The 26,340-nt window shown below is 32.3% G+C and overlaps 2 protein-coding genes across 3 annotated transcripts in view; one reads left to right on the forward strand and one right to left on the reverse strand.

Moving 5' to 3' along the window:
* The first annotated feature begins 2,690 nt into the window (after positions 1-2,690).
* LOC103572933 (nuclear pore complex protein Nup54) lies at positions 2,691-10,013 on the forward strand. The gene is made up of 3 exons (XM_008551748.1): positions 2,691-2,928; positions 6,943-8,540; positions 9,830-10,013. The coding sequence occupies exons 1-3, from the start codon at positions 2,832-2,834 to the stop codon at positions 9,947-9,949; spliced, it is 1,815 nt and encodes a 604-aa protein (XP_008549970.1). The 5' UTR covers positions 2,691-2,831; the 3' UTR covers positions 9,950-10,013.
* Positions 10,014-10,131: 118 nt separating this feature from the next.
* Positions 10,132-26,340, reverse strand: part of LOC103572931 (zinc finger protein GLI1) — a 32,572-nt gene continuing 16,363 nt past the window's right edge. The window contains exons 2-5 of one of the 2 annotated variants that reach the window (XM_008551745.3): positions 23,290-23,647; positions 14,307-14,657; positions 13,515-13,658; positions 10,132-12,847 (exon numbers count right to left, since the gene is read on the reverse strand). In XM_008551745.3, the coding sequence (XP_008549967.1) occupies positions 11,704-12,847; positions 13,515-13,658; positions 14,307-14,656 (1,638 nt within the window). In that variant the 5' untranslated portion in view covers position 14,657; positions 23,290-23,647 and the 3' untranslated portion in view covers positions 10,132-11,703. Of the gene's footprint in view, positions 12,848-13,514; positions 13,659-14,306; positions 15,828-23,289; positions 23,648-26,340 lie in introns of those variants that run through there. The other variant, XM_008551744.2, reaches the window with a different exon arrangement.

Below are 26,340 nucleotides of genomic sequence, written 5' to 3' on the forward strand. Positions count from 1 at the left end.
GTAAAAATATTGACAACATTAAAATCTATGGAGAAAACGAAAGAAATTTTTTTTTGTTTTACGCCTTTTTGGTTTTAAGAAAAAATTTTTTTAAAATCATAAGGGCGTATCCTGTTTTTTCGATTTATTATCAATAACAGGTAAGAGTACGAAAAAAAATTGCCAGGGTAATAAAAATTATCACTCCACAATTTAATTTATATGAACAAATATTTATTTAAGCGAAAAAACAAATAAAAAATAAATTCATTAGGGTATTAGTCCTATAACGTCTCCATCTTCAGGATCATCTGTACCTAAGAGTATAAAAAAAATTTTTTTTAATTTTTTTTAGAACATAACTTGACAATAATTTATAAACTATTACCATCGCTGAAAATTAATCTTTAATAATATTGATAATATTTTTGTGGGACGGTGTCTGATGCACAAAAATGATTTAGGTAATTAAACTTGCTTCGATATATTGGTATTCTAGAACCATAACAATTCTCAAGAACAACGGCAATTGATTTTTGAAAATAAAAAGAAAAAAAAAACAGGAAACAGAAAATGAAACCTTGATTGAAAAATGAAAAAATGCACCTTTGAAAAATTGAACAATCTAAATGTGCATTTTTTTAATTTGATTAAATTAAATTTCACAGCACTCATAGAATTTAGAATTTTTTAGATGAAATTTTTTCGTTCTCGAATTATACATATTTTTTACATCAATTGTTGAATTAAAAAAATTGTGACAAACTTAAGATTCAATCAAAATTAAATAAAGAAATTTGGTTTTTTATTTAAATAAATATTTGTTCAGATAAATTAAGTTGTGGAGTGATAATTCTTATCACCCTTGCAATTTTTTTTCTTACTCTGACCTATAATTAATAATAAACCGAAAAAATAGGATACGCCCTTATGACTTTAAAAAAATTTTTGCTTAAAACCAAAAGGGCATAAAACAAAAAAATTTTTTTTTTCGTTTTTTCCATAGATTTTGATGTTTTCAATATTTTTACATTGATTGGAGGAAAAAAAAAATTTTTATACGCCCTTTTGGTTTTAGTAACGCGATATATAAGAGATAGAAAAAAAAGCACTCGATTCAATGGAATTGTCGATGATAATTAGATTTTAATAAAACTTTTGTAAACTTTAGTATATTTCTAAAAATCGATAATTCTTATTGCGTAAAAGTGTTAATTATTAATAATAAGATAAAATAATTATACATTAATTTTAAAATAAGGTTCAATAAAATTAAATTTTATAATCTTATAAATTATTGAGACTATGAAAAAAAAAAAATAATAAATAAAACAAGTGAATAAAAATTTAAATCTGCAGTCCAAAGTACCTACAGGTATAACATAAGCCTATATATAAATAAATAAAATGATATAAATATATATTTTTTCCCAGTTTAAAAAATGCAAGACCAAAATAAAGTTTTCACGATCAGTTTATGCTGTAAAATATAAATAAAAAGTTTTTAAATTTCTTATCAATGAAAGAAAATTAATAAATAAATTTTAATTCCAACCCGTTCTTTTTATTTTTATTGTGCGGGAAATAAAAATTTAAATTGTTGACTTCCCTGAACGATTAAAAAATTGCTGCTGTATTTTTGATTGAGTTGACGTCTGTTCCAAGTTTTGACTAACATGAACTACAAGTTGACATCCATCTATATCTGTAACAGAAATTAAAGGCGCGGGAAAAAAAACTAGAGAGCAAGTTAATTTGAATTTGACAGGAAGTCGTATAATTAATGGAACATGTATCATTGCTTCGCAAATGAGTTGTGCGAAAATTTGAATGATTAAACTTTACCTCCAAATTGACTACAAATTTCTGTCATCCACTTGCGCCATCAAGTTACTGCAGTGTGCAGTAGAATTAACCGCAAGATAGGAGTAAATTCAACTTATTAACTTAGTAAAATTTTTCGCTTATTGCACGACTCACGATGCGATGCATCAGAGAGTGCTTTACGATCGAAAAATTTTTTTCGCCTCACTTCGGCAACTATTTGAATTATTATACCTTCGTTGATTTACGGAATTAAGATAATTTGCACACTATTTTGAAGATAATTTAATGGAGATTAATTGGTAAGCCTGAATTTTTTCAATTTAATTCTTTTTTTTTATTTGTTTTTATTTATATATATATATATATATATATATATATATATATATATATATATATATATATATTTTTTTTTTTTTGTTATTAATCGAGATATTTTAAGAAAATTTTCTTTATAATTATAAAAAATTACTAATATAATGAAAAAAAAAAAAAATAAATAAATAAGTAAATATTTTAAATTTATTCGTGCTTCCCGCCATTTTTCAGTTACTTGTGGTAGGCCTGGTTGAGGTTCAGTTGTCATAAGGTAGAGATTTTTCTGGTACACCTATTAATGTGCCATAAGTAATTAGTTAATTGATATATTTAGGGCGTAATATTCATTCATCTATGTTAATATATATGTATATATCTATATTTATATCTATGTATATATTTATATATATAATATATTAATTATTGAAATTGATAATTTCTTTAATTTTTAAATATTTTATAGTTTTAAATTTTTCCCGCGCAATATAAAAATTTTAACGCATGCGCGCAAAATCAAACTACTGCGCATGCAGAAGTTTCAAAACTGACCTAGTATTGCAAAATGGCGGGGCAACGAAAAGAAACGTGAGGAGAGAACGAGAAGTGTTGTTACGTTTTGTTTATTTTAATTATTAAATAAATGACAAGTTAATTTATTACTGTAATTAGTTTAATTAAAATAGAGTTTAGTAATAATAGAATAATTAAAAATGTCATTCGGAACAAGTTTTGGTACTGCGACGCCTGCAAGTCAACCGTCATTTAACTTTGGCAGTCAATCAACAACAGCAACTCCTGTAAAACCTAGTAAGTAACCTCTCTTTTTAATTATTATTATCAATAATTACTTTATTTATCGTCTTTTAATTTTTTTTTTTTTTTTTTTTTTTTTTTTTTAAATTTAATCCGATCTGTTGAAAAAAAAAAACAAAATTTTTCTCATAACCTCAAATTTGAATTTTTGAAAATTAAATAAATAAATAATTAGCTATGTGTAATTACTGTAATTAGTATTTTTGAAAAATTTTTTATTTTTTTATTTAATTTTAATTTATCTGAATGCTGACAATTTTTTTTTTTCAATTTAAAAAAATTTTTAATTCTATTAAAAAAAAATATTTTTTGCTGCTAATTATAATTGATCACGAGTATATAATTTTACAGAGCTTTGATAATTAGATAATTAGTTTAAAAAAATTAATTAATGAAAAAATAAATTTGGCGGGAAAATTTAAAATTAGAAAATTTTGTTTAAATTATTTCAAGATTTGAATTATAAAAAAGTGAATACTGGTAAATTTGAGTTGAAGATATTGATACCTGATCGGTAATTGATTTAATGAGAGTACTTGATTGTAATTAATTGAATCGTTCATTTGAGAAACCCCATAAGTTAAGAAAACAAAATTTTTCAGGAAACACAGAAACATTTTTCTGGAAAAACTTGCCATTGAAAAAGTAAATAAATAATTGAAGAGAATAATGTTAGCGTCTGAAAAATATCCAAACAAGAAAAATTCAATTTTTTAATTGAAATTACTTAAAAAAATTATTTAAAGTTGATTGACTTATGGGGTTTCTCAACCAAACGGAAGAAAAAGTTATAGAATCATTGTTTTTTTATTTTTTCTACTAAAATAATTTATCAGACTGATAAAATGAAGTATAATTTGTATTTAAACTCTGAAACTCAGAAATTACAAAAAATAATAATTTAAGTATTTTAATTAGTCATATTATTATTATTTTTTTTTTTTTTTCAAAAAAAGCGCGAATTTTAAATAAAAAAGAAAAAAATATTTTTATAAAACTAATACTGCATGTTTATTTGTAAAACCCCATAAGTCATTGACTTACGGGGTTTCTGAATAAAATAAAATTTATTTCACCCCTTTTTTATAATAATTTAATATATGACAGCGTGGGTTCTCCAATATTGTCGTTTAGATTTGTAATGGACTTATTTAAAAAAAAAAAAGACGTTACGGCTGTCTACTGACCTGTCAATATGAGATACAACTTTAATATAACGGACTAGTTATTGACATCCACTATTTTGAAATTAAAAAGCATAAAATTTACTGTAAATATATCATATTGTTAATTTTTCATATTTTATTTATTTATAAAAAAAAGTTTATGTGATTAGATGGAAAAAATAATTCAAAATCATCGTTTCAAAAGACTGCTTTTCTAACCAGAATAGTTAAGAAAATTGACGCTCACAAGCTGTATTGATAGACACGAATAAACTTTATTTTTTTTATTAATAAATATTTGATTTTTTTTTCACTATCAAGATATAAAGATTGTTTATAAATGTAAAGTAAATGTCCCAATACCGGAACGACGAAGGGTATATGACTGATTTTTATCGTTTTAAAAATATTTAAATAAATTATAAACCAAAATAATTTATTACATCATATAGAATAGACATTTACCAATTTAAAAATAATCAAATTAGTTCATTTTTTTAAAATTTAATATAAAAAAAAACATTTTTTTCTATGACACCCAAAAGACCCAATACCGGAACGCTGAAATAGCCTTGTCCCAATACGGGAATTCGGTTGTCCTAATACCGGAACAGTAAATAAAATAAGTGATTTTTAGCATTTATTCATGGTGAAAATATGAATAATTATTAAATAATATTAATGTAAAACGAGTATGAATGTAGCAGGCGTCAGACAACTTTAAAATTATAAATAAATAAGATAAATAATTAAAAAAATAATATTTACAAAAAAAGCTCTATTAATTTCAAAATTTTTTGAATTTCTATTTTTTAAAATTTTATATTATTAATTATTTACTCGATTTATTAATAATTTTAAATTTGTCTGATGTCTGCTATATCACACCCATAATGTAAAATGTATTTAAAATTTAAAAATGATTGAATATTTAATGAAAGTAAATATTTTGAACTAAAGAATAGAAACAAAATAAATCATTTGAGGTTATACTAGAAAAATAATTGAAAAAAAAACTAAAAACAAAAATTAATTTTGTATGATTTAAATTAGAGTTTATCTATACTTAATATATTTCGTATAACAATTATACATACTGCATTAAATATTAGGGTTCCAGTAATAATTAATGTTGTACTTGATTTAGCCATTCAATAAAACTCACCGTTAATGTCTATCGATAACATTAATGTGATTGGCTGTTCCGGTACTGGGCACGGGTTCATTTTGGTGTACCAATAGACGAACAGTAAAATTAATATAATAATACTATTTTTTTCATATTTTTAATATGTTTTCTTGAATTTTATGTCATTCAAGATGCATATACAAAAAAAAAATTATTGAAAAGTAATTCTATGCATTTTCTATAAGCTTAAGACCATTGACTGATTTCTTAGCAAAACCATTAAGAGACATGAAAAAGTCATGAATCCGAGACTATTGCTCTAATTTACATTTTTTTTTTTCATATTTTAAATATTTTCTAAAATCTATTTTATATCTTATTTTTTAACTGAAAGATTAAGGTTTCAAATAAAGAAAGTTTTATTTAGTTTCATCGCGTACGAGTTGAAATATAATATAATGATTATCAAACCGTTCCGGTATTGGTTTTTGTTCCGGTATTGGGACATTTACCTTATACCGTCATTATTAATATAGTAGATAATTAAATATGTCTTAAAATAGAATAGGGTGTCAATAATTTGACCCCTGTTAATAATTGGTACTTTTACGTTATGATTAATAATGAGAACAAGTTTTAATAAAAAATAATGCAGATCAATTTGGCGAGTCAGTAAGTCAGTATTAGCTTAAATAAATCATACATGACTATCGTATTGACTCGTCAAGTTTATCCGCATGATTTTTGGAATTATTTTTTTTGTTACGTTTTCTCAAAAATATACTTGAAAGGTACAATGTTAAATGCATATTTGGTGAAAGACTTAAAGAATTAATTTCTTAAGGAGGTTCGATCGAATCTAATGTAAAAAGTATTTTCCAACTTTAAGATTTGAAACTTAGTATACATGTAAAGAAGTACTTTATCTATGAATACTCAAAATTTGAATATGATCCACCGTCTAGTTTTTTAGAAAAAAAGATTTAAAATGACGTTTTTAAAGTTCTTATACACAGGCTCTTATGGTGGACAAGCTCCCGTCATGACTTGTTCGATTTTTTTCATTATTAATCTCCCAAGTTTAAGAAATAAAAAACTACACGTCATAAACTTTAATATTTTTGGAATATGATAAGATTTTAACAATATAGTGTCACCGGTGTAATTATTTAAATAATTAAAGTTAAACTTTATTATTTAATCTCGTTCATCGACAGAGATACAAATTATTGAGGGTTTGGCAACGTCGCGGAAGCAGCTGAGAAAAAAAACAAAGATAGAAATACATTAATAAGAGAGACGAGATTAGAAATAAATTTTTCCCGCTTTAATTTGAATATCGATGTGTAAGAAGTTAGAACGCGCTGTTGCCAAACCTTTTTATTAAATCATGAGTCAAAAATAACCAAGTAATTTCAGTACTTTCTTTACTTAAATAAGTAATAAATATTAGTTTATGAATTCGTTATGTTATTATAAATTAAAATAATGAATTTTCATAACTATTAGAAGAATTTAGCAAAAAAAAAAAAATTCAAACACTATTTTGACTCACTAGTGTCGGTCGTACCTCCTTAAAATCGGTACTTCAAAACTAATACTCTAGCCGGAAATTAAATTATTCGAATAAATATTGTTAGAGTTAATTAGTTTTACTAGATAAGTATCCAAAATTTACAGAAAAATAAACAAAAGTAATTTTTTAAATTAAAGCGGGCTTTGGAACGCCGTCATTTGGCTTCAGCACACCAGCAACAACAGCGCCAAGTCTCTTCGGCACCCAATCAAACTTCGGCGCCCAAAGTTTCGGTACTCCATCATCAAATTTCGGTACCTCAACATCCGCAACCACCAACACTTTTACCAGCACCGGTTCTACTTTCGGTTTCGGTACCCAAAACTCCACTTCCTTTGGTGCTCCAGTCTCATCAAGCTTTGGCACCCCCGTGTCCTCCACCTTCGGCACAACATCAAATTTCGGGGCTCCAACTTCAACGTTCGGGGCACCAACAACTTCAAGCTTCGGTTTTGGCAACTTCAATCCTACAACGACAACCCCAAGTCTCTTTGGTAATTTTCCCACCACTAGCGCCCCCGCATTCGGTAGCTCGTTCACTTCATTCGCAAAACCCGCCACAACCTTCACCGGATTCGGTCAGTCAACGCAGCCTGGTTTTGGCGCCCAAACTTCACTAGCTCCCGGTTTCGGTGGAACTTCACTCGGTTTCGGCACATCAGCCCCTCAAGCTCAGCAACCAGCCACAGTCTCCGAGGCTCTTTATAACGCGGTCTTCAACTGCCAGCTGTTTAATGATGAGCGTGACAACACAATCGCCCGGTGGAACCTCATCCAAGCTCTCTGGGGGACTGGGAAAGCCTACTACGCCACAGACAAGCCCCCCCTGGAGTTAAACCAAGAGAATCTTCTCTGTCGGTTCAAGGCAATTGGCTACAGTTGCATGCCTACGACAGATAACAATGACGGGCTCGTTGTCCTGTGCTTTAACAAAAAAGAGAATGACCTCAAAGAGTCCAAACCCCAGCTGATTACATCACTGACCGCCATTTTGGGCAACAAACCCAACCTTACAATTAATGTGGACAATGTTAAGGCTTCCGGTGACTCCAAGTGTCAAGTTACGATCTGTGTTACTGAGAAAGGAGTCACCGGGTCAGTAAGAAAGATTCCCGCCAACGAACTCGTAGGGTTTCTGAGTCAGCCCGTCCAGAAACAACAGCTGACTTCATTTGGAGTCGAAAACATGTTCGCGCAAGTAAAACTTGATGCAGCTGCGCTCAAAGAGTATTTAGAGAACCCGCCATGCGCGATAGACCCCAGGCTTTGGAAACAAGCTCAGCTAGACAACCCTAACCCCGAAACTTACATTCCTGTGCCGATGATCGGGTTCCAGCAAGTGAAGTACCGACTCAAGTGCCAGGAAGAGGAGACTGCGAGGCATCGGGCATTCCTAGATCAGGTCGCTGAGAAGATACAGGAGTTACAGAGAGCCCACACTGCGACCCAGGCCCGGTTGAAGGAACATCGACGCTCGTTGTTGGAACTTCAGCACCGCGTACTTCAGGTCTTGGTAAAACAGGAAATAACTAGAAAAGTTGGGTTAAGTCTGCAACCGGATGAGGAAGTACTGACTAAGAGATTCGAGGCGATGCATGCGCAGATCAGTGCGCCGACGCAGTTTAAGGGCAGGATCAGCGAGATGTTGAGTCAACTGAGGATGCGCAGGCATGTTGATCTTCAAGGGCAGGAGAGGTACACTATGGACCCCATCGCCCAAGATGACATCAAAGCGGTGAGTCTTTTATACTTTGAGTGGGAATTTTAAATTTTAGGCGGCAATTTTGAATTTTTTTTAAATTTTGAGGTTAGGATTAAATTTCTTGGGACCTATGCAGAGTTTTGAGGATTGTAAGGACTTAAAATGTTTGGAAATAAATTCTGGATGATTTTATTTAATAATTTTTAGAAATTTGAAAATTGATGGTGTGTTTTGGGGTAAAAGGGAACAGAATTTAATTTTCGAAGTATTAAATGCTCAAAATTGATTAATTAAAGTTCAAAATTGTTGCCGAGAGTGTAATTATTAATATCCTTGCATATCCGTTCATTTTTATTCCTCAGTTATGAATTTTTGGAAATTGAACCCAACGAAAATTCAAATTTTTATCCTAGATCCTTACACATTCATTTCTTGAGTTCCAATTGGTCAAAATGAATCGCAAGGGTGGTCTAGAAATCGGAAAAAGTCTGATCTTTAATTTGAGCTCAATTTCGAGTCTTATTTTTAATTAGTTTCGATAGTAAAAATTTTTAAAATAAAAAATCAAAAACTTGAAAATTTGAGTTCTTTATTTGGTCTTTAAAATTCGATATCTCGAAATCTAGTGGACGAAACTTGATCAAACACGATTAAAAATTGTAGCAGAAAGTTTTGTCTTTAATTTGAATCCACTCCGGTGTCTTGATTCAAATTATTTAAAAATTATGAATTTTCTAAGTTCAAATTCAGTTTCGGTTTAAACATTTCTAGTTTTAAATAGAGCTCGTGTTCAAAATTCGATATCTTGAAAACTATTGACCGAAAGTAGATCAGACAAGAAAGAAAATTATAGCGAAAAGTCCACTCTTCAAAATGAGACCAACCGCGTTCCTGAATTTTCATTATTTTCCAAGTTATGAATCTTCAAAGTTCAAAAAATCAATTTTTGCTACGACTGACTTTTCTTCTGACCTGTCCATCTATACCGATGAATATCTCAGGAACTATAGATCCTAGATCAATCTTTTTCAGACAAAAATTGTAGCAACTGGTCCTATCTTTAAAATGCGACCAACCCCATTCTTTAATCTCAATAAGTTTCTCAGTTATAAATTTTCAAACCATTATCAAAAATCACACATTAAAATATTTGCATTTTTTTTTTAAATTTCTAAAAATTTAAAACTTTTTCTCTCAAAATCTATAAAAAAAAAATTTCCTATAATTTAATTTCATCCTAAAAATAAATAAAAAATTTCTTAATTTCCCAAATTCCTGAAAATAAAAAAATTAAAAATTAAATTTTTTTTTTTGTTGCTCAGTATCTCAGTCTCGAGCAAGATGGAATGGCCCAACTGATCGATACCATCAGCACAGATCTCGATAACCTGAAAGTAATAAAAGACGGGATGGCGGACCTTCTAACCGGAAGTACAGCCTGATTCCTATTTTTAAAAAATTAAAATAAAAATTTGTAATTTAAAAAAATAAATAAATTTTCTTTTTTTGGTTTTGTGAGAAAAAAAATAAAGGCCCATTTATAAATAATAATAATTATTATTTTATTTATTAAATCGATACATAATTTAACATAATTAATTTCTTAACCTCAAGGCACTTGGGATCGACAATTAAATTAATCAATTGATTAATTAATTAATTAAAATTAGTTTTGATTTTTAAAAAATTTTTCCGATTTATTTACAAACGAGGCACGACAGTTGAGCAATTAATTGCTAGCTAACATTAATTATTGGTTATTAATAATTATTATTTGGCTTAACAGTCTGAACAAAACAATTAAATGGATAATTAATAATTATTAATTATTATTTATTAAAATTAGTTAATAATTAGAAAAATATTTAAATAATTATTAGGAGAGGGTTAGGAATTAAGTGGAAAAAGACCGGAAATTAGAGGTGATCGTTGCGGAGATCATCGGGTTGATAACGATCTCGGCAATGAAGACCTAGGCCAGCTAGACCTCCGGATAAATAAACACACGAAAATTTTATTAAGTCCTTTGATTTGGTTATTTTTTTGTTGGTGCATAGGAAAGACGAGTTAGAGATGAGGAAGAGTTGGTAAGATGGCGGGAATTCAAAATGGATGTTATTTTTCGCGGGAAATTTAAATGGGGTCGAAATTTTGAACATTTGAGATGTAGTTGAGGCTCAGATTTGTTTAGAATTTGATAAACATATGGTTTAGGAGTTCTAAAATGCTCGAATAATATTTTCTACGACGTAAAATATTTTTTTTTTTTTTTTTTATAAATTTAGCGTTTGGAAGACTTCGGGGCAAATATGCCCCTAATTTTTAACAAAAATACAGATAAGTTTTTTTTTAACTCTCAGATTGGTTTAGAATTTATAGAACATGTAGTTTATAAGTTCCTCATTGTTAAAAAAATTGTTTTATGCCATGCGAAAATTTTTTTTTCTACAAATTTAGCCGTCAAAAAACTTTTGGGGCATATATGTCCTTTGTCGTAACAAAAACACGGATAATTTTTGTTTTAAGGCTCAGATTCATTAAGAATTTGAAAGGTCTGTAGTCTATAGACTCTAGAATATCGAAAAAAATTTTCTATGGCATAAACAATTGTTTTTTTTTTTTTTTTTTTTTTTTTACATTCAGCCGCCCAAAGACTTCTGGGGTATAAATGCCCCTAAAATTTTAACAAAAACATTCATAACTTTTTTTATAAGGCCCAGATTTGTTCAGAATTCCAGAGGTGTGTAGTCTATAAGTTCTAGAATGCTGTAATAATTTTCCCATGGCATTAAAAAAATGATTTTTCTCCAAATTTAGTGGCCCGGATACTTCTGGGCATATATGCCCTCAAATTTTTAACAAAAACAGTCATAACTTTTTTCTTAAGCATAAATTAATCCAAAACTTCTAGAATATCTTTTTAAGAACAAAAATACAAATTTTTCATAACAAAAACATTTTTTCTTAAATTGGCGCCAAAATTCAAAATAAAAATCGCGCTCTAGTAATTTCTCCAGACCTAGAATCGTCATCAAACGACTCAAGATACATTTTACAGCTCTCAAATACGACATAAAAGATGAAAATGAGTAAAAATAAGGCACCGATGGGCGCCACCCTATCAAAGGACCATTAAAAATAAAATATAAAACAACAATATTTGGCTCTGTTAACTAACTCATAAAATAACCATAAATCACTTATTAACAGTCAAATCAAGCGGAAGCTCTTGTGCTTCCTCTCCCTTGGCGTCTATTTGGGCCTCCCTTCCATCCCTGAGTCCCAAATTGCTCCACATGCTCTGTAGCTCGTACTTCAAATCGACCTGGCCCAGAAGCTGCCTGAAGATCGGGTTCTGCGTCTTCATGATGAGGTCCGAGAGGATTTTGGTCTTCTCTAGCAAATGCTCGCTGTGGACACAGCACTTGTGGCGACAGCAGCACTCGTCCTTTTTGGCGCTTTCGGGGATGTCGACGTCCATTTTCTCAACCCTCTTGATCACAGAATGCCGAATTGGTTCCTTCTTTGCCGGGGTGTTGACTATAGACTCGATATTCCGGTAGTCGACAGTCGCGACCTTGAGTCCCTCTTCCTCTTTTATGGGCGTCGACTGCATCATACGTGGGAGCGAGGTCTTGTGTCCCAGCAGGTCCTGGCAGGGCGAAGAGTCCCGGAATGCGAGGGGACTGGCGTAGCTGGGACACTGGAGTCGCTCAGGTGTACGGAATTCGTCAAAGATCCGAGGGTACGTGCTGATAACCTCAAAGTTCTTGGGTGGGGTCACTTGTGAGTCCTCACTGGGCGTAGGTTTCATTGGAAGCTCTTGTAAATGAAGGTTGTAGGTATTTTTCCACTCGACTAACTTGCGCTGCTCCTCGAAGCTATTGGTTCCCTGACTAGGGCTCGAGGACGTGCTTTCTAGACTCGAGTTCTTCTTATCAGACTCGCTGGAGACCTTTTCAGGCGTAACTTCATAGCTTGAAAGCTTTTCGTCACCGAAATGCTTCTGCTGCTTGTTGTTGTTGTTGTTATTGACGTAGTGCCTGTAGGTTTTGACGTGCTTGCGTAATGACGAAGGGTCCGTGTACCTTTTCGGGCATCCTGGAACCTTGCAGCAGTAAGGCTTGTCTACGGAGTGCGTGCGCGTATGCTTGAACCGGTCTGATGAGTTGGAGTAGGCCTTCTTACAGCCCTCGACGGGACAGGCGTAAGGTCGCTCGCCAGTATGAGATCGGGCATGGATTTTTAGGTTTTCTGCTCGGCTGAAACTCTTGTCGCACTGGAAACAATGGTGTGGTTTCTCGTTTGTATGTGTTCGTACATGAACCAGCATTTTGTACCTGAAACAATAAGTTTATTAGAAACTAGTTTCGTGCGTTAATTAGGATATGAATCGAAATTAGGAATAGTTCTGCCTGAACTAGGATCAGGTGTGTCTAGTCAGGAGTATATGTCCCCGAATCAGGTTTAGATATGTCTGTCGCAGGATTATCTGTTTCAGACCGGACTCAGAAATGCCTAATTATGATTTATCAGACCAACAAGGCAAGGGACTGTGCCTGAATTAGGTTCAAACACTAGGCAGAGTTACTTGTCCCAGGTTCAGGTAAGAGGAGTATCTGACTTAACTGTGTTCAAACACAAATAATTAGCATTAATTCAGTCTGAATCAGGTTTATGCAGGTATCATTAGAATTATTGGGCTTGAATCAGATCGAAATATGAGAAAAGTGTGTTTGGACCTAGATCAGGTCAAATATGCCTGTCTCAGAAGGGTCTAGAACTTTGTTCGGACACGCCTGTTCAGGATCAATTGGATTGTAATCAGGCCTATGTCGGCCTGATCGGGATTGTCGTACCTAAATCAGGCCCAAGTTAAGAGCATATGTTCTTGAATCAGGTTCAAGTGTATATGACTCAGGGATACCGTCCTCGTGTGTGCCAGATACACCTGATCAGGATTGTCCGTGTCTGAATCAGGTTTTTAGTATTCAGAAAAATAATTACCTAGCATTGAATCCTCTTTCACCCCGTGGACATCCTTCCCAACCACAATAAAACAATCCTCGTGATCCAGGTGCTGAATGTAATCTCCCCACATGTCCCGCCAACTGTTCCAATGATGCGAACCATCTTCCGCAATTCAACCATCTGTAATAAATATATAAATTATAAAGAATTTCTTATCTATTTATTAACATCAAACATAATACACTTTATAACTCCCGGCTATTTTATCATAAATATTGATTCTCGATTTATTTATATATTAATGAAGATAAAGCGATATTATCAAGTCTCAGATCGCGATTCACGTCACACTTGTCGGCTTAATTAAAGTCAATTTTTGTTGACAACTTTTTATTAACGCCTATTAACTCTACTTTACCTCAATAAATTTACTACTACGAATCATTTATTCATTTAATATCGCAATATTTTTTAAATTTATATTTATAACAGTTCATTCGACCTTTCGACTCGTCTTTTTTTATTATTTTTATTTAAACTTGATAAGAAAATTATTAGAAAGCATTTTAATCTTAATGCGTCTCAATAACACGTGACAGCAGATGACTGGTTATGATTCAACTCAAGAAATAATTAATTTTTTTATTGATTATCCCTCAAAAAAAGTCTTTTATGCCTTGACGACAAAGTCTATGTCCGAATTGAAAAATCCTCCCCCTGAATCAGAGCTTCGATGGCTAAATTATCCAGCGACTGCATTCTTATAGCTACAGCAGAGTCTCGTAGGTCCTAATTCGGTTCAGATCTAAAGTTAGATTTCGAAATTACCTGCATTTAAGTTGAGCATTCTCGCCTCGTCTTACGGAGCCGAGCTCCAAGCTAGAGTTGGATGCATCTGAATCACTGTGAGCTGGACTAGCAGGTCCAGCTGAGACTAGGCTCGTTGGTGAGGCTCCCAACGTGGTGGTACCAGTTGGTGACGCATTCAAATCATCTTCCGCGAGCATTCTGTAGGGCCAGCTGGGCAAATCCACGTGGTAAAACGGACTCGTTGGTTGATAGCCCTGGGTATTTGCCTGCTGATGATGATAGAAGCTGGATACTGGGCTGTAGTAACCAGGCGATGCTAGCAAACCCGGATATCGAGCCGCTCCGTACTGATTTACTTGATTTGGCATTCTACCCGGCACGTAAACAATCATTTTAGTAAATTTTAAGTATTTTTCAAGATGTGGTTTATAGCAATGATCAGATTTTCTGGTCCGTTGAAGTTGGACCTTCTTAATTTCGAGCCCTGATGATCGATACAGATGACTGAGTGTTTAGTTTAGTGATTTTTTTATGGTTTGATTCAAATTTAGTCAAAATTAATGGAAACGCCTTCTTTGGCGGAAATAAAAATTATCAGAATTTATCAAAATTTAAAGGTTTTTCATCCGGATTTTTTTCCGGTCTATTCCACGTAATTAGCGAGCCCCTCCCCAGAAGCTATAGCTTTGAATTCCAGGATCCAGTCGTTTTCTAACAAAAACTCAAAAACGCGCCTTTCAGCCCGAATTCAAAAATCGATAAAATTATCCCCAAATGGCCTAGTTTCCTCAGGTTTTTTTTCGCCTTTCCCTTTCAAGTAACTCGTGGAACCCTCTCCAAAAGTTGCACCAAGCAATTCCAGGTTCCAGCCGTATTTCAACCAAAACTCAAAGAGACGCCTTTCCGGCCGAATATAGAAATAAATGGAATTTCCTAAAATTGATCTTTAATTCAAATTTATTTTTGTTTCTACCCTTAAAATTTCTCCTTCGATACACAACGCGACCCAATTTAAAAAAGAAAACCTCAAAAATACAGAAATATTTCACTTTTCCAAATTAACCGAATTCACTAAAAGGAAAATAGGGAGCTTATTAGACGAGCTTATTAAATCAAGACGTTCCAGGTCTTGTTAAAATATAACCCAGTAGTATTTTTACTATAAAAATATCTAACTTTCACTAAAACAATCTCTTAATTTTTAATAAACAAACACAGTCCGAGTCCGTATCGTCAGATGTATTTGAACCGATTTGACTTGAGAATACGGTAACTCAAAAATTGTTTGCTGTACTCTATCGAGAACATAACTAGGCTGTTTTCTAACACCTTTCAGAATAGATAATTGTCACCCAACACAAAAACACTAGGCTATAATATAAATATCTTCAATTGTTTTTCAATCGGTTTTTCGATAATTATCTATTTTTCGTAGAATAACTGTCTTCAAATCACTTGACACGTCTCCGATGTTCTATTTAATTCGTGAAACATTGTACTTTAGTCAGTTATCTCAAGAGCGCTGATAATAAACGCGATATATGCTCAAGAGTTATTGCGCTACTTCTTTATATACATTTCCCCTATCGTTTAATGCGATCCCTACTCTGAGGTCCGATAAAATGCCTACAGTGTTCGATACCCAAGTTTTGCGATTCTCTGGTGGGGAATTTGTTTATAGTCCGCTTTGCGATATATATCATATATATTTTTATTGTTATATTTATTTATTTATATATAGGAGGTAAAATATATCTGATTCTATATCTTTTATTATTTTCCGGGCGTGTGAGGTACTTTGGACATCAATTGATCTTCATTGAATGTAATTGTGCGTAATTGGCTTTATTGAAGGAAAATTTTCAAGATCAATTTTAAGACGGATTTACTTATACTTCTACTAAAAATTAATAGGCATGATTGGAGTGTTCTGGATAGGAAATTTACTGGAAAATACAAAAGTATTAGGGGTAAAAGTCCCTTAGATTGATAGTTTTAGAGTAAAAGCTCCGGAAGTGTAATAATACTAATTTTGTTTTTTTCCTGGAATTCACTATTTATTTAACAGGCTGTAATTTTCGAAACGTTTGAGGTAATTAGACTTTTAAGGACACTTCTGGATAGGAAATTTACTGAAGAATACAAAAGTATTGGGAGTAAAAGTCCTTCAGATTGATAGTTTTCAAGTAAAAGCTCCGAAAGTGTAATAATACTAATTTTGTTTTTTTCCTGGAATTCACTATTTATTTAATGGGCTGTAATTTTCGAAATTTTTGAGGTAATTAGACGTCTAAGGATATTTTTGGTTAGGAAATTTACCGGGGAACAAAAAAGTATTGATAGTGAAAATGCCTAAAATTGATAGTTTCTTTAAAAATGGCCTAAAAATGAAGAATCTGTATTTTTGTCAAAAAAAATAAGATTCGGTTATTATAATTAATTAAAAAAAAAACGTAATTGATTATAATTGTTATCAGGAGATAAGAGCGACGTGGGGGGTGTAAAAAATTTGATTACTAATTTTATTTAAATGTTTTAGTCGTGATAGGAAAGTTACTCAAGGTCACGGGGTTTATCTATAAATTATTTTAAGCATTTTTATTTTTATTTCTTTGCTTGATTTAATAAAAAAAAAAAAAGAAAAATAAATTACTGGATCCATTAAAGAGTACCCCCAGCGTACATCGTCCTTGGCGAGTATTAATGAATACGCCTTGTTCTTTAAATTCTTATTTTTTTTATTTTGTTGGTCGTTTTCTTGCGAGCGGCGATTCTACATGACACCCCATGGACCGCGAAGCTGCCGGCGTCGGCATTCTTTGATCTTAAGTCAGCCCACTGAGAGCTCGGCAACAGGTAGGTTTCGAATAGAGAGAGATCGACGGGATGGGAAAGGTTTTGGTTAGGAAGAGGAGGGAAGAGAGGGGGAAATAATAATAATAGTTGTGATGATGATGATAAAATAAAGATCGGGATAAGAATGGATGCGGTTGATTTCAATTCTACGGTGTGCTAGAATAGTTTAAATTATTTTGGGACTTAGGCCCAATTCGTGAAGTTTGGTGGGAATTATTGTTGGGAAAATTTAAATGACTTGAAATTTTTTTAAAAGTTTTAGTAAGACCTAAATTTTTTAGCAAGATTTAAAATGTTTGATAAGGCCCAAAATGAAAAATATCCAGAAGCAAATTTGAGTAGAACAAGCAACATGAGGCCCAAAATATAAAAACTAAAAAGTCTACAAGTACTATTAGACTCAGTAGTGAGATATTTTATACGAAGCTTGAATATGAACCTGTAAGGCCCAAAGTTGAAAATTCGAATGGGGCCCAAATTAACCTGTATTTTATAGACTGAGAAAATGTCTTTTAAATTGAAACTCTAGTAATTTTTTTGGTGTAAGACCCCGAATTACAAGTTCTGAAATAAGGCCCAAAATCGAAATTTTTTTTTAAACTAGGACTGAGGAGAATTTTTCAAGGGGTAAAAAACAAAATTATAAAACGGCCCTACACTAGAGTAAAGAATAGCGCCAACTGTAAAATAGGAAATGAGGCCCGAAAATGAAATTAAAGCCAAGTGAAATAAAAAATTTTTAAAAATAGTAACAACTCAGTCTCGACAATAACGAAAATCAAAAGCACAGTAAAAGTAAGTCTCAAAATTGAAAACATTGAGATGAGGCCCAAAATTAAAAATGTTAAAAATTGTGAATGAAAGTAGAGTTTCTAAGTGAGATAAAAAAGTTACAAAATGGGCCCAAAATAAAACAGATACCAATACAAACTAAAAAAAGGAGTAAGTCCCCAAAAATAAGGCCCAAAAATAAAACTAACCCAAAATTAAATTTTAATTTTTTCAAAATGAATATAAATGAAGTCCCTAAAATAATAAAAATTAAAAACATGAAAATAAGACCCAAAAATAAGACAAGTCCCAAAAACAAAATTAAAAATGCATCAACGAAAAAAAAATGTTTAATATCGACCAACTCACAGCATGAGAATTGAACGTGTTATTTTACTCGCTCTTGGGGGTTCTTTTCTTTATAAATCTCCGTATTTTATTTCAATAGTTTTTTTTCTTTTATTTTTTGGTGAGTGCGATTGAGAAAAAAGAAGTGAAAAAAAAAAAAAAAAAATAAAGTAAAAAAAGAAGGAGAAAAAGACTCAGAGACCTCAAGAGATCTCTTGAGTGCCTGCTGCCGTTCTCGGATATTCTGCGGCCGTGTAGCTGAAATATATACAACACAGCTCTCAGAGGAAGTATATAGCGGCCACAAGTGCCGTGGGAGAGGGAATTTTTAGTCTACAAATGGAATCCCTGTGGTGTTCAAGATATTTGACAAAATTCAATTTTAAACAAAAGTTTTTTAATTTTTATACCAAAGTTTATTAAAAAAATTAATTTTTATTTTTCACACGCTGTTACTCCTAAACTATTTAAAATAATTACAACTTTGAGGAGGGATTTAAAAAGGAAATTTTATGAGCTACAAAAAAGTATTCATAGTAGAACTTGATAAGATCAATAGTTTCCTCAAAAAAAGCCTGAAACTAAAACCCTCATAAATTTTTTACAAAAATAATTTGTTCCCGTGACTCTCTGATACTGAAACCGCTCCAATTACTAAACTTATCGAGATAAATCAACTTTTAAGGACATCATCGGTTAGTAAATTTAACAGACTACAAAAAAGTATTGATAGTAAAAATCCCTAAGATTTATAGTTTTTGAGAAAATGACCTGAGAATTAAAAAAATTAAATAGGCTTTGAAATGAGATTTAATATCAGTAAAAAAAAAAAAGTTTAAATACTAATAAAATAAGAGTATGGATATGTAGTATGAAAGAGAAAGGAATGAGAGATGTATATAATATTATACAGTACGTATTACAAACGGGACAGAGGATGGCTACCGGTCGCAGCGGGAGATCGCACCGGGGGTCCTTCCGAGGCTACCGACTATTTTTTCGCGTCTCTTTCCACTGACTCCGTCTCGCTCGCGTGGTTTTACTTAAAACTCATGTATCGAAGCTAAAATCACCATTTTAATTACAATAATTTTAATTACAGTCAGTAAGTCCCTAATTTCATCATAGGACCCAAATATTACTTTTATTTTGGGCATTAAAACAAAGAAAGTCAAATTTGATGGCTAGATATAAATTATTAATCAAGAGCATTGTGATAGTGTAATTTTATTTTTGGGTCTGATTAGGCCCGATAAAAGTGGGCCCCAACAATATAAAATATATTTTAAGTTTTGATGGTAATATAGGAACGGTGTGGGTTTGCATTTACATAATTCTTTCTTTAAAGGATGATTTTTAATAGGCCTCTGGCGCCGGTTTCTCCCACTCTCTTACTTTGGGACTTACCCCCACCGACTGTGTCTTGTCTTTCATTTAGATCGATCGCTTTGTGACCGCTGGGTTAAAAATAAACGCTTTGAAGGGAATATTCTGAACTAATTTCAATTTTAGAATTTAAGGCCCGATTTTTGGGCCCTATCTTCTTTATTTTCATTTTTATCCCTAAGATTTTTAAGAATTGACCAAAAACAAACATTAAATATTTTATCAACAAGGCCCATTTTCAAATCTACACTTTGGGCCTTATACTCATATTTTAAATTTTGAGCCTTCATTTTTCAAGGGGATTGAATTAAAAAGGTAAATCATCGAACGCGTTAAATTTCGTGTAAATGAGGCCCAATTTAAACAACTGCTTCTTGGGCCTTACGGTAGAAAATTTTCAATTTTTCAATAATAAAATATTTATTGATATGCACGAAACAAAAAATTTAAATTATATAGACCCGTTGGGCTTGATTTTTTTGGGCCTTACTTGAAACTTTTATAAGTTGCCGACAAAAAAAGTCAACACGACAGTGAAAATCGAGCAACAGTGTAACGAATCGTCAAACTAGATTCACCATTGACAAATGATTCAAATAGTAAGAAACGAAGGGTCAAAAAGAAAAAAAATGTTTAAAAGAACGCGAGAAACGACCTCCCACGTCGAATAAAAGGGCCACCGTCGTTCGAACATATTTGTATTTTTTTTACTCATGTATACGTCGGTCAAGCGCTCCCATTTCCGTTTTATTCAACGTTGATTCCTATCAAGGCCCTAAAATAAGTTCCACTCCTTAATAATCATTCTCACTAATCTATTTAATTATTTCAATCAAATCACCTTTTATATGCTTGTTTTATTCATTTTTCAAGTGTAAAACACAAACTTTATATAAGGCCCGAAATACACTTTTTTATATTGGGACTCATAGATTTATTTTTTACCAATACTTTTGTAATAAAGTGATTTGAACTCACTTTTTAATTAATTGGAAAAATATAACAAATTTTAATAATGAGGCCCAAAATAAAAAATGGGCCTTATATGATAAAATTGCAATGCATTAGGTGTTAAAATTTCTAGAGGTTAATACTCAATTTTTTTATTTATAAGTCCCAAAATCAAACTTAAAAAATTGGGCCTTTTAAAAAACCACGGAGAAGTTTGTTGATTAAAATTTCATATGAAATGATTTTAAAATGTTTATAAAATTTATTTCTAAGAAATGTTGTAAATAAGGCTCAAAATATAAATTCAAATTTGGGCCTTAAGAATTTTTTAAAATCACTTGGGGGCCTTGAAATGTGCAATGTGCGATACCACACACAACGCGACACCTTTCCTCAGAGTTAGTGACCGAATGGGCCTTACACAAACTACACAACACATTGGATAGTAGACTGAGTTGGGACCACCCACGAAGCAGGTTTTATTTTCGTGGAAAAGACCAGTTAGAATTTAGTGTCAACATTTGCCTGTATGAATACATAGATTTTTTTTTCTTTCTACCATCTGGAAAAATTCTTACACTCTGCTCAGTATCTGGGTCCTAGAGCATACACAGAGGATATTTAAGAGCCCAAAAAAGATGCGGGTTACAAAAGTACCTCAACGTCCTAGCGGGGGATAAAAACCCCCGCATTGTTGCTAATTGTACATCACGACTGACGAGCATCTATGGTGGTCCATTGTTGTCTAAAATAAACTCACACCACCCACTGGTATCTTCTAACTATATATATTTTTTTATTATTATCACAATAGAAAATGCCAAAATATTTATTCTGAACAAAAAAAAAAAGAATTCTTTAATGTAAGACTTAACATATTGGGACTTATACTTTTTTTCGGGCCTTATTCATTGAAATCTTATTTTTATAATTTCTAGTTTTAATTTACAGAAAATTCAGTTTAAAAAGTTTAAGGCCCAATTATTGGGACTTACACTTTTTAGGTCTTATTAACTCATGGGCCTTGCAAAAAATAAAGTTCTGAATTTTATGATAACTAGTTTTTAAAAATTTTTAAAGAGTTGTTTTTTATTCTACAGTGATTGCGTTAAGTCCCATTTTAAATAAGACCCAATTTTCGGGACTTATGAGAATAATTTTTTTAAAGAAGTTTTGAAACGCATAACTACAAAGGAAGCGTTAAAATAAGTACTAGTGTATGCATAGATAAAAATAGACAAAGATTCCCACGTGGGCCTTATGGTTGAGTGAACGGGCCGAAAAAATGTAAATTTGACCTACTGGATCGCTTTATCCACTTGTAGGGGTTTAATACAATAGGGTGAGTTTTTGGTGATTAGCATATGGTAAAACCTGTCTCACCCTTAGTGCACTGATGTTCCCCTCCCTCTAATTCTGCAACGGCTTTGGGGTCCTATGACGGGATACCGGTTCCGATTTTAGTTTCATCCACGGGACATTTTGTCCCATAACGCGACGTGTCTAGTTTACACTAGCTGAGTATTGTCTAGTGAGATTCGAAATTTTCGTGACGGTTACAAGTTCATAGGTGATTGCAAGTTCACCAACGGACCCAACTTTTCGGGACCGTTGATGACTTAGATTTCATAGATCATCTTTTGTCAAACATATACTCAATTTTTACAATTCTTTGTTACAAAAACCTTAAAAAATCAATTCTTTCAAGCCCCAATTTTTTGGGCCTTATATTAAAAAATTTATTCTAGTCCATTTTTCTTCAAGTTATTGTAAAATTATAAACAATATTTCACGGGCCTTATATTCAAACAACTGATATTTGGAACTTGTAAAAATACTTTTTTGGGCCTTTTTACAAAAATTTTCGTACTCTACAATAAGAGGTGAAATGATAATAAACATTCGATAATTCCTGAGTCTATGAAAGAATTTTTTAATATTTCGTGACATAAACAATGTGCTTTGTTTTGATAATAATTTGGGCCTTATAAAATCTAAGTTTAAAATTTTGAAAAAAAAAAAAAAAACTCAATTACAGAAATCTTTGAAATAAATTGCATAATACCCATTATAGGGCTCTTAATTATTTTTGGGCCTTATAAAATTTTATTTATTGGGCCTTATAAAAATGTTATGAATAATTTCTAAAATTTATTATTTATACAATTAAACTAAATCAGACTCAATGTAGCGCCTTATAAATTTTGGGTCTTATAAATTTTGGGCCTTATTTTTTATTTTAAATCCTAAAAAAGTTAACAAAGAAGATTTTTATATTTTGTCAAAAGTACGTTGACAATTCTTTAGATTTTTCCATCTAGATCCAACTCCCCCACACAAAGGCCCCGATTTGCGCAATACAACGAACCTCATTGTTAAATTCTACATTTTCTTACCCTCGCATCCGACCAATAGATCACTAGGGTGAATTTCTACCTGACCCGAGATAATCCCATCGTACTATTTTATCCTCCGTCCCCCTTCGCTCCTCTTCCCAGTCCCAAATCCCCCATGGACTTGAAAAAACCGTGAAAACAGGGGACTGAAATATAATAAAGCCCCCCTAGATCACACTCCATTGTCATCTGTATCAAATCTCAGGGGAATCACTTTTCTTTTTAATATTTTTCCAACTCGATGTCTTTGTCCACAAACTTAAAAATATATTTTTTTTTTTAATTTTACTCACCAATTTTGGGCCCGTGTAATTCCGTCACGTTTTCAGACACTTCACTTTTTTAAAAATATTATCAATCACCAAAGAAATCAATTAATAAATTAATTATTAAAATTTTGTTAGGGTCAGATTTATCGGCGCACAATGTGCGTGCTTGTGTGCATGTGCGTTCTCTCGAGCACTGAGACCAACTGAGCTGAGACGAGGGAAGAAGACCCTACTGTTGTTCTTTAAACTTTTCTCCAGCTCACCGCCAGCAGTTTTCGGTACCTTTTCTTTCTTACCCCCTCTCTATCCAGAGAGCATTGGTGGGGAAACACGACCTCAGCTAACGACAAAGGAGTACCCCCTCTAGGCACCCAGCAAATTGCTTTATAGAAAATCAATTTTTAAATTTTTACAGAAATTTCAATTTTTTTTGTCCATGTAATTTTGCAAAAAAAATAGAACTCTATTTTCTTAAAACCATCAGTATGTCAAAAAATATTCAGAAGCAAAAAAATTGAAACCAAAAATTTCAGGAAAAAATGGAAAATTTTTTTATTAAAATCGAGAAAATTTTTTTAATTACTGATGAATTTTCATGGGAACAAATTTATTTCGGTTTTAGTCTGTAGTTTATGATAAAATTTCTGTCTCAGAAAAAAAAATTCAAAATTTTGAAAAAATTCCTTTACTCCATTTTTTTCCTGAAAAAGTTGAAAAAAAATGTCGCTCGATTTATTCCCATGGGATTGAAATCTCCATACTTCCAGCTTCGATTTCCATTATTTTTATTTCCGAGCATTTTTTTTCTGAGATCGCAATTTCAAGTTTTCATTCCGAAAATTTTTTTATTGAAATCGTAAAAATTTCCATGCATCAAAAAAATGAAAAATTTCGCAAATTTTTTTTTTCTATTTTTGCCAGAAAATATCGAAAAAAAATTCGTACTCAATTTATTTATACGTAATCGATACTTCAAATTTCATGTTTTTTGCATTCCATGCAATTTTCATTTTGACTTTTTTAAAAATTTTCAATTTTTTTTCTTGAAAAAAATGCTTGATATTTTTTTCATTTCTCATCATGCCGGCAGCATTTTTTTCAAAATTTCGCAGACTATCCAAAGGCGGGAAAAAAATTTTTTTCAAATTAAAAAAAAAATGTTACGTAATCGTGAACGGAAAAGCAGTAGCTGCCACGTGGGTCTTTTGAAGAAGGGGAAGATGTAAGATCAGAGGGGTCCGGATGAAACGACTCAGGTAGGAATCCAACATTAGAGCCTCGGGACGTAACTCATCCGCGATGATCCACCTTCTCCCCCTTCCTCGATTCCCCCTCCCCCTCCCCCGCCTCCTTCCCTTCTCGGCCCTCTACCTTTACCTTTTTTTACTTAATATTTTTTATCCACGGATCGAGTTCCGAAGGTCGACCGAAGAATTTATTTAAATGCGCATCTGTCATTTTGATATACTAGTTTTATAAATAAATGACAATTATTTAAATTGTACTTGTCCAGTTTTATTTTAAGATACCCTGTGAGCTCGGCAGTAAGGGCTCCGTGGGAGAGTTGACAAAAATTAACCTAAATTATCAACATTTCAAGGCTACATCTGCGTTGGGCATCCGCATCCGTGGTTAGATCTCTATAGATGGGAGGAACTTGAGATGAGTCGGAATACTAGTGAGCGTGGGACAGTTTAAACTCTGCTGGGGGCGGCGCCGAGTTGTGGTTTTGAGATACATTTTTAATTTTTATTATCGAGACGTCTAGACCTTGAAAATTTTTAATAATTATTAAATATCAATTATACTCATTTTTTTTTTTTTACTAAACGAGGAATTGAAGTCTGCAAATTTATGCCCGAATTTAGACATTTTTTAATGCCCAAATTTGGAAAACTTATGCTTTAATTTTTTTTACTCAAAAATGAAATTTATGCCCGAAATGGGACATTTGTGGTTCTATGCCCAAATTGGGATTTTATGCCCAATTTAGAAAGTTTTTATATTAATGCCCAAATTTGGAATTCAATCTTTTACCAAAGTTTTTAGCCAAAAAATTGAATTGATGCCCAAACTAGGACATTCTAAGCCTGGACCGAGATATATGCCCATTAGGGCATTCGAGTCCTGAATCTGGGCAGTGATGGTTGTAATAAGACTACAGTCTTGAATTAAGCCTTTTTGGCCGGAATTTGGAAATTTTTTCCCTCAATCAAAATATTTGGGCCTGTATTAGGAGTTTTGGTCCCTATAGGGACTGTAGGTACCCAAATTAGGATTTTTTGGACCTCTATTAAATATTTGCGCCCAATTTAGGAATTTGCGTGTCTTAGGCAGTCAATGGGCAATTTAGGACTTTCTGAGCCTACATTAGGACTTTAATGCCCGAATTAAGTATTTTGGGCCTGAATTTTTGTTCATTCTTTAAACAAGTAATTCTTTAGCAATGGGGTGGGTCCTTGAAGTGAAAGTGGGCCTTACGCGTTTAGGAACGCATTTCGCCCCCACATCATTTTAAGCACTCAAAATTTTAGGAGGCCCAATTTCCCCTCTGGGCCGCCCCCCTTCATATTTAAACCTATGCCCAGATTAGGATTTAATATGCCCAATAATTTTGTAATGCCCAATTTAGCATTTCCAAGTTTACTTTTAATACTTATGCCCGACATAGGTTTAAAGGCCCAAATTTCAAAATTTATACCCGAATTAGGACTCAGTAATTAGCAGCCAAATAATTAATATTTTACTGCGTTATATAATCCCAATTTAAAATTTATCTACTGAGCTAAGAAAATTTATTTCCTGCGACCTTGAGATAAAAAAACCCAACGGAAATAATATCGAGGGTTTCTTTCTTTCAATAGAGATCGAATAGAAAAAGGTTGAAAAAGGGCACCTACGTATTGTGTGGATCCTTTAGATAAAAAAACGACCGGTCCGGATGATCCGTCTCCGCAGTAAAGAACGAAAATGCTAATTTTAATAAAAATTTGTTTATCGTAAACGTTAACGGAAACGTTAACGTTTGTTAGCATCGCATAAGAATCGGGAGATTAAATCGCCGATAGAAAACAA

This window comes from Microplitis demolitor, chromosome 10 (assembly GCF_026212275.2).
Source record: "Microplitis demolitor isolate Queensland-Clemson2020A chromosome 10, iyMicDemo2.1a, whole genome shotgun sequence".
Lineage (NCBI taxonomy): Eukaryota > Metazoa > Arthropoda > Insecta > Hymenoptera > Braconidae > Microplitis > Microplitis demolitor.

Coding starts and splice junctions, on each gene's coding strand:
- LOC103572933 (XM_008551748.1), top strand. CDS start 2,832: ATGTCATTCGGAACAAGTTTTGGTACTGCGACGCCTGCAAGTCAACCG. Junction 2,929..6,942: donor AGCAACTCCTGTAAAACCTA/GTAAGTAACCTC, acceptor TTTAAATTAAAG/CGGGCTTTGGAACGCCGTCA. Junction 8,541..9,829: donor CCCAAGATGACATCAAAGCG/GTGAGTCTTTTA, acceptor TTTGTTGCTCAG/TATCTCAGTCTCGAGCAAGA.